The sequence below is a fragment of the Heptranchias perlo genome, chromosome 10, assembly GCF_035084215.1.
Source record: "Heptranchias perlo isolate sHepPer1 chromosome 10, sHepPer1.hap1, whole genome shotgun sequence".
Lineage (NCBI taxonomy): Eukaryota > Metazoa > Chordata > Chondrichthyes > Hexanchiformes > Hexanchidae > Heptranchias > Heptranchias perlo.
In genome coordinates, this window is record NC_090334.1 from 26070825 (window position 1) to 26084373 (window position 13549).

Below are 13549 nucleotides of genomic sequence, written 5' to 3' on the forward strand. Positions count from 1 at the left end.
ACTTAAAGCAGGAGAGAAAGGCAGAGAGCCTTAAGGAGGGAATTCCAGAGCTTAGGGCCTAGGCAGCTGATATCAGGATCCTATCTCGCACCAAGTCTCGTTCACCCATCACCCCGTGCTCGCTGACCTGCATTGGCTCCTGGTCCGGCAATACCTCGATTTTAAAATCCTCATCCTTGTGTTCACATCCTTCCATAGCCTTGCCCCTCCCTATCTCTGTAACCTCCAGCCCTACAACCTTCTGAGATCTCCACGCTCCTACAATTCTAACCTCTTGAGCATCCCTGATTTTCAGCGCTTCAACATCGTTCACCTGAGGAAGGAGGAAGCCTCCGAAAGCTTGTGAATTTAAAATAAAATTGCTGGACTATAACTTGGTGTTGTAAAATTGTTTACAATTGCCTCGTGATGCAGTGGGTGTGGAACCTGGTGCAGGCGGGGGGGGGGGGGGGGGGGTCAGAGTTGAAAGGTGACGGTGCTGGCTGCGCGCGCGCGTGTCACTAAGAGACGGGACGATGGTCGCTGGCGGCGGCGGTTTGCTCCGCTCTCCCCGGCTCCTCTATTTGCTGCTGGCGGTTCACTGGTCGGCGGTGACGCTCTGCGCCGGCTCGGAGGTTGAGGGCGCCAGCGGGGAAAGGTTTAAAATTGAGGGGCGGGCGGTGGTGCCCGGCGTCAAACCGCAGGATTGGATCCATACGGCCCGCGTCCTGGTGGAGGGAGAGGAGCATGTCGGCTTCTTCAAGTAAGGACACCGAGGCCCGAGGCTCCTCCCGGGGCCCCGCGTCTCATTACATTGTGGCGCCGGCCGTAGAGTTAGGCCCGAAGCCTAACCGCCAACCGAGCTGCCGTGTGAAGTAAAAAGAGGCGGGTTGGAGCGGGGGCTGGGGTTTGTGGCGATGGTGCGCAGTCCTGGGCCGGGCCGGGCCGGGACTTGTCACTTGTACAAACAGGAAGAAGTTGTTTATGAGCAGCGGGGAGAAGTGAGGGAGGAGGAACTGGACCGGGGTTAACGCAGCGCCTTTCGCATCCTTAGGCTGTCCCAAAGCGCTTTCCAGCCGATTACATCGAATTACACAACATTTACAGCACAGAAACAGGCCATTCGGCCCAACGGGGGCCTGTGCGAGCCTCCTCCCACCTTGCTTCACCTCAGTGAAGTGCTTTTGAAATGTAGCCACTTGTCATGTAGGAAATGCGGCAGCCAATTCGCACAAACAGCAAAATGATAATGAGCAGATGATTTGTTTGTAGTGATGTTGGTTGATGGATAAATATTGGTCAGGACACTGAGGAGAATTCCCCTGCTCTTCAAAATAGTGCCATGGGATCTTTTACATTCACCTCAGAGGGTGAATGGGGCCTTGGTTTAATGTGTCAGCCTAGATTGCACTCCAGGCTCTGGAGTGAGACTTGAACCCACAACCTTCTGACTCAGGCAAGTACTTTTTGATGTACTATCAGGCAAATATGATGGCAAGGGAGCTTTGCCATATAGAATGGGCAGAGTAAGGGCAAATATAGGAGGGATCTTTTATGATTGTGAAGAATTGAGCTACTTGTAAAGCTGTTTATTCCTCCTCTTCTCCTGAGGGAGTTGATCCTTGCTGCTATACATTTCCACTGGTGCTGGCAGCTGAGCTGCCTCAAGTGACCATTGTTATAAAGTGAGCCCAGATGCTAAGTGTCAACAGGCTTTTTTTTATTTGTTCATGGAATGTGGGCATTGCTGGTGAGGCTGGCATTTCATTGCCCATCCCTAATTGCCCTTGAGAAGGGGGTGGTGAGCCACCACCACCTGTGAAGGACTGGCAGTTGTACCTATTTCTAGCCTGATGTCTACACAAGTGCACTTCACAGAGATGGCCTTTGGCTTGTTGTTGAATCTTTCAGCACAGAAGGAGGCCATTTGGCCCTTTTTGCTTGTGCTGGCTCTTTGAACGAGCTGTCCAATTTAGTCCCATAACCCTGCAAATTAGTCCTCCAAGTACATAGTCTAATTGCCTTTTGAAAGTTACTATAGAATCTGCTTCCACCACTCAGGTAATGAATTCCGGATCTTAACCCTCTGTGAAAAAATGTCTTAGTTTTGCCAATTATTTTAAATCTGACCTCTGGTTACTGACCCACTTGCAAGAGGGAACAGTTTCTCCCTACTTGCTCTGTGAAAACCCCTCATAATTTTGAATACTTCTGTTAAGTCTCTCCTTAACTTTCTATGCTGTAAGGAGAACGATCCCAGCTTCTACAATCTTTTAGAAATGAAATCCCTCATTCCTGGTATCATTCTGGTAAACCTCCTCTGTACCCTCTCCAAGGCCTTGACATCCTTCCTAACGTGTGGTGTCCAGAATTGTACACATTACTCCAGCTGAGGCCTAACCAGTGACTTGTAAAGGTTTAGCATGACTTCCTTATTTTTGTATTCAATGCCCCTGTTTACAAAGCCAAGCATCCCATATGCTTTCTTAACCACCTTATCAACTTGCCCTGCCAACTTCAAAGATTTGATCCCAAGGTCCCTCTGCTCTTGCACCCCCCTCAAAATAGTACCATTTAGATTATACTGCCTCTCCATGTTGTTGCTCCCAAAGTACATCATTTCACACTTATCTGCATTAAATTGCATCTGGATTGCTGGCCTGACTGATTTTCCCCTCTTTAGCCCAGTGGTACGGAAACCAATTATAGTGCCTCTACTGTCATGCCAGTTGAAATCAACCACTCGTCCCAGACCAAAGATTGAACCTGGGACCTTCCTAGTCTGTGGTTTACTACCTCACCAGGCAGTGGATTTACTCATTGAGCCATCCAGAGAAGCTGTTTATTTTGGCAAGGCATCACTGCTTGATAATGCAGCTGCAGTGGATTTGCTTTATTTTGAGATTGTGAGCCTAAAACTGGGAAAGGTGTTTTTGATGCATGAAAATGATAGTGCAGAAAGATGCTATTTGGCCCATTGTGCTGGTGTTAGCTCTTAAACTGGAGCTGTCTGTTTTCTCCAATTTCCCTGCCTTTCCTCTATCCTTTTATATTACTTTTCAAATACTTACTCAACTACTTTTTAAGTGATATAGTTTTATCTCTAGCCACATGGTATTATGGTAAAGTATTCCATGTTCTAATAACTCTGTGAAAAGTTTTCTTCCAACTTTGATTTTTGTTACCTTATGTGCTATATGTAATTTAACTGGATAAAGATGAAAGAAAATATAGTTTCTACTTTGAAGTAAATGCGTGTGTAAAAAAATAAATTGTTATGTCAGTTGAAGTTTCTTACAGGTGGAAACAATTTTATTTTCTGGAGCAGTACGGGAAATGTTTCTAATTCCTTTTGTCAAGTGGGCTCCAGGTGCTTCCCTGTTGACATGGAGGGGAAAAATCCATGTGTAATCTGGGATCAATCTTGGACACTTATCTGTCTGCATTTTGTTGGGCTGTAGTGTAGAAAATAACTGTTTTGGAAAACTAGTGAACTAATTTTGTGGTTTTTTTTGTAATATGAATATTGTGTTTTGGTATATTTTTTGTTTAAGCTCAATTCTTGAACACTGAACTGGCAGGGAGGATTCGTTTAATGGAATCTGAGATCATCTGCATGGTTCAAATATTCCTGAAGTATTAACAATTTAATGGGTTAACGTTTGTGTAGACTCAAAATTCAGAAAGAATCTTCATCCAAATGAAAAGATGGTTTGAAATGACTGACAGTGGTAGTTTCAAAGACCAAATTCACAAAAGCGTACGGTTACAAGATAGATATGGAAGAGTAAGGTAGTTGAGCCCATCTTACCAGCTCCACTGAGAGAGAACCTTTAGCCCCTCACCCCTATCACTGCATCCAGCTGTTTCTTAATTAATTCCAGGACTTTTTCCTCTATCACCCTGGCTATAGGCCAATTTCATGTGTTGATCACACTTTTCATAGAGCTTTGCCTTTTTCCAATTTGAACTTATGCCTGGTTTCCCCATTGTCACTGTTTAATTGGAAGTAATGATCTGTATTTACCATTTATTGTCATGTGGCTCTGAGGTCCCTTCTCAGTTGCCTCCTTTCAAGGCTGAAAAACTTGAATTTCTCCAGTCTTTCCTTTTTATAATTCAATCTTTTGGCACTACTGCCAGAGTCTCCTAACTCTTCTCTTTGCCTCCTTCAGAGGTTGAATGTCTCTCTTGTATCTTGGTGGCCAGAGCATTATGGTTTTAAGTATAACTTCCCTCAACTTGTGCTCTACTGCTTTTGTACTATGGGTCAGCTTTTGTTTACTATGCTGATTGCTGTTCTGTAGTGATTGGGTTTGTTAAGCACCAAGTATACTAATACACTTTCAACTTTACGTGTGGCTATTTTGCACTTTTTTGTTTGTATATGCAGTGCTTTACATTGTATAACTGTACATCCTTGGTGATTGTTTTTGAAGTTCCCAAATGGTGTACTATTTAACAAACTCTTTAATTTTCTGAAGAATTTCAGACTATATATTTTACTTTATAGGACAGATGGAACTTTCACTGTAAACGATGTTCCCTCTGGTTCATATGTGGTGGAAGTAGTATCGCCAGCCTACCGGTTTGAACCTGTGCGAGTTGACATAACCTCCAAAGGTAAAATCAGGTAAGAATGAACTAATAGTTATGCTGAAACATTTTTATTTTTAATTAATCTGAAACTGCTTCTTGCAAGGCTTGCCTTTCTTGATGTCAAAATGTATTATGTCACACTGTGGTCATTTTTTTTTAGCTTCACATTTTTAAAATGTATATCCAGGATCCTGGGTCCAGTATTGAGATGGCCACTAAGATCTAACAAGAAGCTGTGGGCCATTAATAAAGGTGGTGGTGCTCCTTGTCGATTATTTCTCATCTATATGCTGCCCCTCGGCGACATCATCCGAAAACATGTCAGGTTCCACATGTACGTGGACTATAGCCAGCTCTACCTCACCACCACCACTCTTGACCCCGCCACACTGCTTGTCTGATATCCAGTACTGGATAAGCAGAAATTCCCTCCAACTAAATATTGGGAAGACTGAAGATATTGTCTTCAGTCTCCACTATAAACTACGTTCCCTAGCCACCGACTCCATCTCTCTCCCTGGCTACTGTCTGAGGCTGAACCAGACCGTTCCCAACCTTGGCCCTGAGATGAGCTTCAGACCACATATCCGCTCCATCACCAAGACCGCTTACTTCCACCATAACATCGCCCGTCTCTGCCCCTGCCCCAGCTCATCTGGTGCTTGAACCCTCATACATGCCTTTGGTACCTCTAGACTTGACTATTCCAATGCTGTCCCGGCCGGCCTCCCACCTTCCACCCTGCATAAACTTGAGCTCATCCAAAACTTTGCTGACCGTATCCTAACTTGCACAAAGTCCTGTTCACCCATCACCTCTGTGCTCACTGACCTACATTAGCCCCTGATCCAGCAACACCTCGATTTTTAAAATTCTCATCCTTGTTTTCAAATCCCTCCATGGCCTCAAACCCTCCCTATCTCTGTAGCCTTCTCCAGCCTTACAACCCTCCTGAGATCTCTGCGTTCCTCCAATTCTGGCCTCTTGCTCATCTCCAATTTTAATCGCTCCACCATTGGCGGCTGTGCCTTCAGCTGCCTAGGCCATAAGTTCTGGAATTTCTTCCCTAAAACACTCCACCCCTCTCTCTTCCTTTAAGACCCTTCCTAAGTGTCCTGATATCTCCATATGTGACATGATGTCAAATCTTGTTTGATAATGCTTATGTGAAGCACATTAAGACATTTTACAATGTTAACGGTGCTGTATAAATACAAGTTGTTGTTCCCACCCCTTGCCAGGAATATCTCCATTCAATGTTCTGCAGTCATGTCTGAATAAAGCAACCATTAACATTTTAAAAAGTTCTGACATTTGGCATTTTTTTTACCAAAGGGGAGTCGATGCAAGTAATTTTTGGCAAGAAAATTGTTGCATATTTTTTTTTTAAATGTTTAAAATTTCTTTTCTTAAAGAGCAAGGCACGTGAATTATTTAAAGGCATCTGAAGTTATTAGGTTGCCATATCCCATACAAATCAAATCTTCTGGTCCTCCTCCATACTTTCTGAAGAGAGAAACATGGGGTTGGACAGACTTTCTCATGAATCCTATGGTAAGTGCTTGTGAATTATGTAACTACATTTGTATTTACACAATGTAATTATTGTAAATTGGGGAAAAAAGATTAGTGCAGAATGTAAGACCAACATACTTTTTTTGGAAAAATATTTTCCTTAGGATTGTATTACCAGGCTTTAAATAACCTTAGACTCTGAGTAGAGAAACAGTCACGTGCAGTCTCGTGTGACCTTCACCGAGGGCCTGTTCACCTGGCCAGTTAGATGTTAAAGATCCTCATAGAATCATAGAATCATAGAAGTTACAACATGGAAACAGGCCCTTCGGCCCAACATGTCCATGTCGCCCAGTTTATACCACTAAGCTAGTCCCAATTGCCTGCACTTGGCCCATATCCCTCGATACCCATCTTCCCCATGTAACTGTCCAAATGCTTTTTAAAAGACAAAATTGTACCCGCCTCTACTACTGCCTCTGGCAGCTCGTTCCAGACACTCACCACCCTTTGAGTGAAAAAATTGCCCCTCTGGATCCTTTTGTATCTCTCCCCTCTCACCTTAAATCTGTGCCCCCTCGTTATAGACTCCCCTACCTTTGGGAAAAGATTTTGACTATCGACCTTATCTATGCCCCTCATTATTTTATAGACTTCTATAAGATCACCCCTTAACCTCCTACTCTCCAGGGAATAAAGTCCCAGTCTGTCTAACCTCTCCCTGTAAGTCAAACCATCAAGTCCCGGTAGCATCCTAGTAAATCTTTTCTGCACTCTTTCTAGTTTAATAATATCCTTTCTATAATAGGGTGACCAGAACTGTACACAGTACTCCAAGTGTGGCCTCACCAATGCCCTGTACAACTTCAACAAGACATCCCAACTCCTGCATTCAATGTTCTGACCAATGAAACCAAGCATGCTGAATGCCTTCTTCACCACCCTATCCACCTGTGACTCCACTTTCAAGGAGCTATGAATCTGTACTCCTAGATCTCTTTGTTCTATAACTCTCCCCAACGCCCTACCATTAACGGAGTAGGTCCTGGCCCGATTCGATCTACCAAAATGCATCACCTCACATTTATCTAAATTAAACTCCATCTGCCATTCATCGGCCCACTGGCCCAATTTATCAAGATCCCGTTGCAATCCTAGATAACCTTCTTCACTGTCCACAATGCCACCAATCTTGGTGTCATCTGCAAACTTACTAACCATGCCTCCTAAATTCGCATCCAAATCATTAATATAAATAACAAATAACAGCGGACCCAGCACCGATCCCTGAGGCACACCGCTGGACACAGGCATCCAGTTTGAAAAACAACCCTCGACAACCACCCTCTGTCTTCTGTCGTCAAGCCAATTTTGTATCCAATTGGCTACCTCACCTTGGATCCCATGAGATTTAACCTTATGTAACAACCTACCATGCGGTACCTTGTCAAATGCTTTGCTGAAGTCCATGTAGACCACGTCGACTGCACAGCCCTCATCTATCTTCTTGGTTACCCCTTCAAAAAACTCAATCAAATTCGTGAGACATGATTTTCCTCTCACAAAACCATGCTGACTGTTCCTAATTAGTCCCTGCCTCTCCAAATGCCTGTAGATTCTGTCCCTCAGAATACCCTCTAACAACTTACCCACTACAGATGTCAGGCTCACTGGTCTGTAGTTCCCAGGCTTTTCCCTGCCGCCCTTCTTAAACAAAGGCACAACATTTGCTACCCTCCAATCTTCAGGCACCTCACCTGTAGCGGTGGATGATTCAAATATCTCTGCTAGGGGACCCACAATTTCCTCCCTAACCTCCCATAACGTCCTGGGATACATTTCATCAGGTCCCGGAGATTTATCTACCTTGATGCGCGTTAAGACTTCCAGCACCTCCCTCTCTGTAATATGTACACTCCTCAAGACATCACTATTTATTTCCCCAAGTTCCCTAACATCCATGCCTTTCTCAACCGTAAATACCGATGTGAAATATTCATTCAGGATCTCACCCATCTCTTGTGGTTCCGCACATAGATGACCTTGTTGATCCTTAAGAGGCCCTACTCTCTCCCTAGTTACTCTTTTGCCCTTTATGTATTTGTAGAAGCTCTTTGGATTCACCTTTGCCTGATCTGCCAAAGCAATCTCATATCCCCTTTTTGCCCTCCTGATTTCTCTCTTAACTCTACTCCGGCAATCTCTATACTCTTCAAGGGATCCACTTGATCCCAGCTGCCTATGCATGTCATATGCCTCCTTCTTATTTTTGACTAGTGCCTCAATCTCCCGAGTCATCCAAGGTTCCCTACTTCTACCAGCCTTGCCCTTCACTTTATAAGGAATGTGCTTACCCTGAACCCTGGTTAACACACTTTTGAAAGCCTCCCACTTACCAGACGTCCCTTTGCCTGCCAACAGACTCTCCCAATCAACTTCTGAAAGTTCCTGTCTAATACCATCAAAATTGGCCTTTCCCCAATTTAGAATTTTAACTTTTGGGCCAGACCTATCCTTCTCCATAGCTATCTTAAAACTAATGGAATTATGATCACTGGTCCCAAAGTGATCCCTCACTAACACTTCTGTCACCTGCCCTTCCTTATTTCCCAAGAGGAGGTCAAGTTTTGCCCCCTCTCTAGTCGGGCCATCCACATACTGAATGAGAAATTCCTCCTGAATACACTCAACAAATTTCTCTCCATCCAAGCCCCTAATGCTATGGCTGTCCCAGTCAATGTTGGGAAAGTTAAAGTCCCCTACTATTACCACCCTATTTTTCTTGCAGCTGTCTGTAATCTCCTTACATATTTGCTCCTCAATTTCCCGTTGACTATTTGGGGGTCTGTAGTACAATCCTATCAAAGTGATCTCTCCCTTCTTATTTTTCAGTTCTACCCATATGGACTCAGTGGGCGAACCCTCGGATATATCCCCTCTCACTACTGCCGTGATGTTCTCCCTAATCAAGAACGCAACTCCCCCTCCTCTCTTACCTCCTGCTCTATCTTTCCTATAGCATCTGTACCCTGGAACATTGAGCTGCCAGTCCTGCCCCTCCCTTAGCCATGTTTCAGTAATAGCTATAACATCCCAGTCCCATGTACCCATCCATGCCCTGAGTTCATCTGCCTTGCCCATCAGACTTCTTGCATTGAAATAAATGCAGTTTAATCTAGACTTCCCTTGGTCTTTGCCCTGCTTTCTCAGACCATCTGTCCGGTCATGTTCTGTACACTCTCCCTTGCTGCCTTTTGTTTCTGTCACCACTTTATTTCCCACTGACTTCCTGCATCGGTTCCCATCCCCCTGCCACATTAGTTTAAACCCTCCCCAACAGCACTGGCAAACACTCCCCCTAGGACATTGGTTCCAGTCCTGCCCAGATGCAGACCGTCCAATTTGTACTGGTCCCACCTCCCCCAGAACCGGTTCCAATGGCCCAGGAATTTGAATCCCTCCAGCTTGCACCATCTCTCAAGCCACGTATTCATCTTAGCTATCCTGTCATTCCTACTCTGACTAACCCGTGGCACTGGTAGCAATCCTGAGATTACTACCTTTGAGGTCCTACTCTTTAGTTTAACTCCTAACTCCCTAAATTCAGCTTGTAGGACCTCATCCTGTTTTTTACCTATATCGTTGGTGCCTATATGCACCACGACAACTGGCTGTTCACCCTCCCCCTCCAGAATGTCCTGCAGCCGCTCCGAGACATCCTTGACCCTTGCACCAGGGAGGCAACATACCATCCTGGAGTCTCGGTTGCGTCCGCAGAAACGCCTGTCTATTCCCCTTACAATCGAGTCCCCTATCACTATAGCTCTGCCACTCTTTTTCCTGCCCTCCTGTTATACTTTCCAAGGAAAAATTAGGAGTTTCTCCTTGTGTCCCAGCAAATAATTGCCCCTCACTCAACAATGTCACTACAAATTAACTGGTCAGTCATTTCGTTGCTGTTTGTGGGAATTTGCTGTGTTAACATTAATTGCTGTGTTTTCCTACAATGCTACAGTGACTGCATTTCAAAAGTAATTTATGTGAAACACTTTAAGATATTTCTCAGACATGATAAAATGTGATATAAACACAAGACTTTTTAAATCTTGGGCTGAATGGTTGTCATGTTGCAAGTTCGTGGGTCTCATTTGCATTCTGATCGATGAGCATACTGTAGAAGAAATGAGAGCTAACCTGTGCACAGCAAAGCCGTTTATACTGCAGAACTTCTTTAGTGAAAGCAGTTGCACAATTCAGTGTGTGTGTAAAACAAGCCTCTCCACCCCCCCCCCCCAAATTAATGTTGCAGACCAAGATTAGCAGCAATGCTGAAGCAACTAAAGTGCTGCATAACAGTATTTTCACAACTAAGATCTTCTCTAATGTGGGTATGGGGGAATTGGGGAAGGACTGTACAGGCTAGCAATGGTCACATTACCTGTGTGCGTAGACTGCACTGAAATGTAAGTATTTGGAGTGAAGAACATCAGTATATTTTAACTTCATGAATCAGAATCGAATGGCTGTTGAGTTGACTCAAATCATACAAATAGTAATTATGCTGTGTTTTTAATATTTAACAGCACACTAAAATTCAGTTTTTTTGAGTGGTTGATGTCTTGTTCCTTTTCGGAGAGAATGGGCAGATGTTTTACAGGTCCCTTATTTCAGATTAGATGTAGAAAATGCCTTGCTCTCCCATGGAGAGGGTGGAAAATACCTAACCTATGTCCACCCTGCTGTCATTGTCATTGTTGAACTGCCAACTTCTAGGAAGCATATTGAATAATGGGGTGTAGGTTGTGGGAAAGTACACTCTTGCCATTTTTCCCCTCTAGCAATTGTCCTTTTCTGTTTCTCTCTTCTATATGCTAATGTTATAGATACCTGGCTGCTAGCTTTGATAGTTGTCATGTTGTACCTGCTTGTTTTAAACTGTAAATTAACTTGTGTTCGTGTTTCCTTCAAATTGTGCTGAATCCTCACTTGTAGCATACTTTGTGGTGATTTTTAAGATTTATGATTGTTGCATCTACATAGGTAATGATGATGGTTCTTCCATTGCTGATCATCCTCCTGCTGCCTAAAGTGGTCAATACTAATGATCCTGAGATGAGACGGGTGAGTTTGCCGAGTTAAAACTTTTTTTTTAAAAAAGCACTAGGGTGAAATTCCTGTATTTGTCAATTTTAGTGAAAAAAGCAGTCTCAAGACTACTTTTCTGCTAAATTAGTGGAGAGAAATTTCACATGGATTGTGCTGGATCCCAAAATGTGTGTAAATTATATGAATTGCGAAGAACTGGACCTTTTTTGCAATGTGTTACTGAAGAATTGGAGTATATTTGAATTGTTCAACACAAAGTGAACTTCATATGAAAAACTTGCATCTATTTTAAAAGATAATTCAATTTTGCATAGGTCCTTAGAATGATTTTGTAAATCTTACTTTGATTGTATAATGGGGTAATATAATCATTTGTGATACTTGGCATAAGGACAAACTTGAAAGAAGTTGCTTGGCTGAGAAAAACTGAATAATTTGTTGTAGGTGGTTCTTCCTAATCTGCTTATTTTATCATGTGTTGGAAAATTTTTTGAAAGCATTAAGTAATATACACATTGTTGTCAAGAGAACATGGCCGAGATTCTGTCAGTCAGAGCATTAAAGCTGAAATAAATGGTGGATAAATATGTTAATCAGGAGGTTTTAGGCGGGCTGGCAGCTCAAGGTTGAGTGCTTGAGTTCCACTCGGTCACCTGGTGCTCACCAACTTGCTACAGCTTCTATGTACTTAATTAGTTTTAGCTCTGCTAATTAGTACTCAAAGGGAGGTTGAATGTTCCATTTGTGATGAAGAAAAACTGACTTTATTTGGTGCTGTCTGATCCATTCTGTCCTTCCATGTAAGTTCAGAATGACCTGTCCAGACTGCTGGTTAATGCCCTACATAAGGATAAAAATGAGGAATTGTTTTTTTAAAAAAAAAAGTGAGATAAACTTAGGAAAGAGTGTTTGTTTCTCCAAACTGCATACTAGTACTTGGAGCAACAGGAGGTTACTTGCTGGCTTTGTTATTAGTCAGCATTTTATTCTTTGTATCTGAAGGTGAATAGAGAAAATGTCTTTATAATCTTTCACAGTAATGTTTATATTGATATACTATAATAAAAAGGTGTGTAATTGTTGGATGCTTAAATATAGATGATTTTTGGGAGTCCCAAACTCCACCAGCTGTTACACAAGCCAGTTTTCTTAAAAGCTCCACTTAGTGCCATTGTTTTTGTATGAAGGTAGGGATCGAGATGAATTCTGCAGCATCATCACAACACATGTCTGCTTTCTATTCTAGGAGATGGAGCAGTCCATGAACATGCTGAACCCTAACCACGAGTTGCCAGATGTTTCAGAGTTCATGACCCGCCTTTTCTCTTCCAAGTCCTCTAAATCTGGAAGTGGCAGTAAGGCTGTCAAGAGTGGTGCTGTAAAGCGGAGGTAGTCCTTCCTTCGGAGTGTCGTTCAAGGTTAATACGCACATAATGCCTGTTTGTGCTCTAAAACATCACCAGTGGAATAAATACTGAGAGTTTCTTGCAAAGAAAAATAAAATTTGATAAAAGCATACTTGACTTCTTGAAGACTAAGGGCTTGGTATTTATGTATATATTGAAACAACAAAAATTCTGTTTGCTTGCAGTGACTAGTACATTCTGAAGAATTTCTTATTTAATTAAGGTGTAATGCAGAATAATATCCTAGTTTATTTACTGCCACATTTGGTAAGTATTTTTAATACATTCAAAGTCTGTTCAAGAGATTAAAGTAATATAAAAGTGAAATATTTCAAATCCCTGTTCAATTGAAAAACAAGGTAATGGCAAGTCTCAAATTAATGAAAGTATATTCAAGATAACTTTTTCAGAGCTTTGTATATTTCAAGTGCACAAAATAAAGTAATACAAGTAGACCATGGCTCAGTGACTCTTGATATGACTAATACTGTAGCATTGACATGAACTTTGTGAATAATGGGCCAGAAATTGCTCCAACCGTAGTAGTCCCTACGAATGAAAAGAACAAATTTAACTTGCTCCTTATCTATGGCATGGAATTGCTTGAATTGAGAGGCTGGAAATAAATCACGAGATCAACTCAGCCTTGAACAGCATAGGCTGATGCGCATTGCGAGTGGCTCTGAGAATGGAAGCCCCGCCCACAAGCAGGCAAGTAAAACTCATTCATTTAAAGTGACATTCTCTGCTAATGTAAATAAAAATTTAATAAAACTTATCAAAAGCCAAGGAAATGACTTAACTCACTGAAACCTACAGAAGTATTTTAAATTGTTTTTGATTTTTAAATTTTCTTTTAATAAAATATTCAAATGAGTAATTTGACATTCCATATTTTTAAAATTTAATTTTTTGTAGTTTCGCAGTCATTAAGTCATCACACT

General features: G+C 42.5%; 1 protein-coding gene across 1 annotated transcript; it reads left to right on the forward strand.

The window, feature by feature from the left end:
- Positions 1–469: 469 nt before the first annotated feature.
- Positions 470–13065, forward strand: emc7b (ER membrane protein complex subunit 7b). The gene is made up of 5 exons (XM_067991360.1): positions 470–742; positions 4493–4612; positions 5994–6132; positions 11134–11214; positions 12446–13065. The coding sequence occupies exons 1-5, from the start codon at positions 516–518 to the stop codon at positions 12590–12592; spliced, it is 714 nt and encodes a 237-aa protein (XP_067847461.1). The 5' UTR covers positions 470–515; the 3' UTR covers positions 12593–13065.
- Positions 13066–13549: the final 484 nt, after the last annotated feature.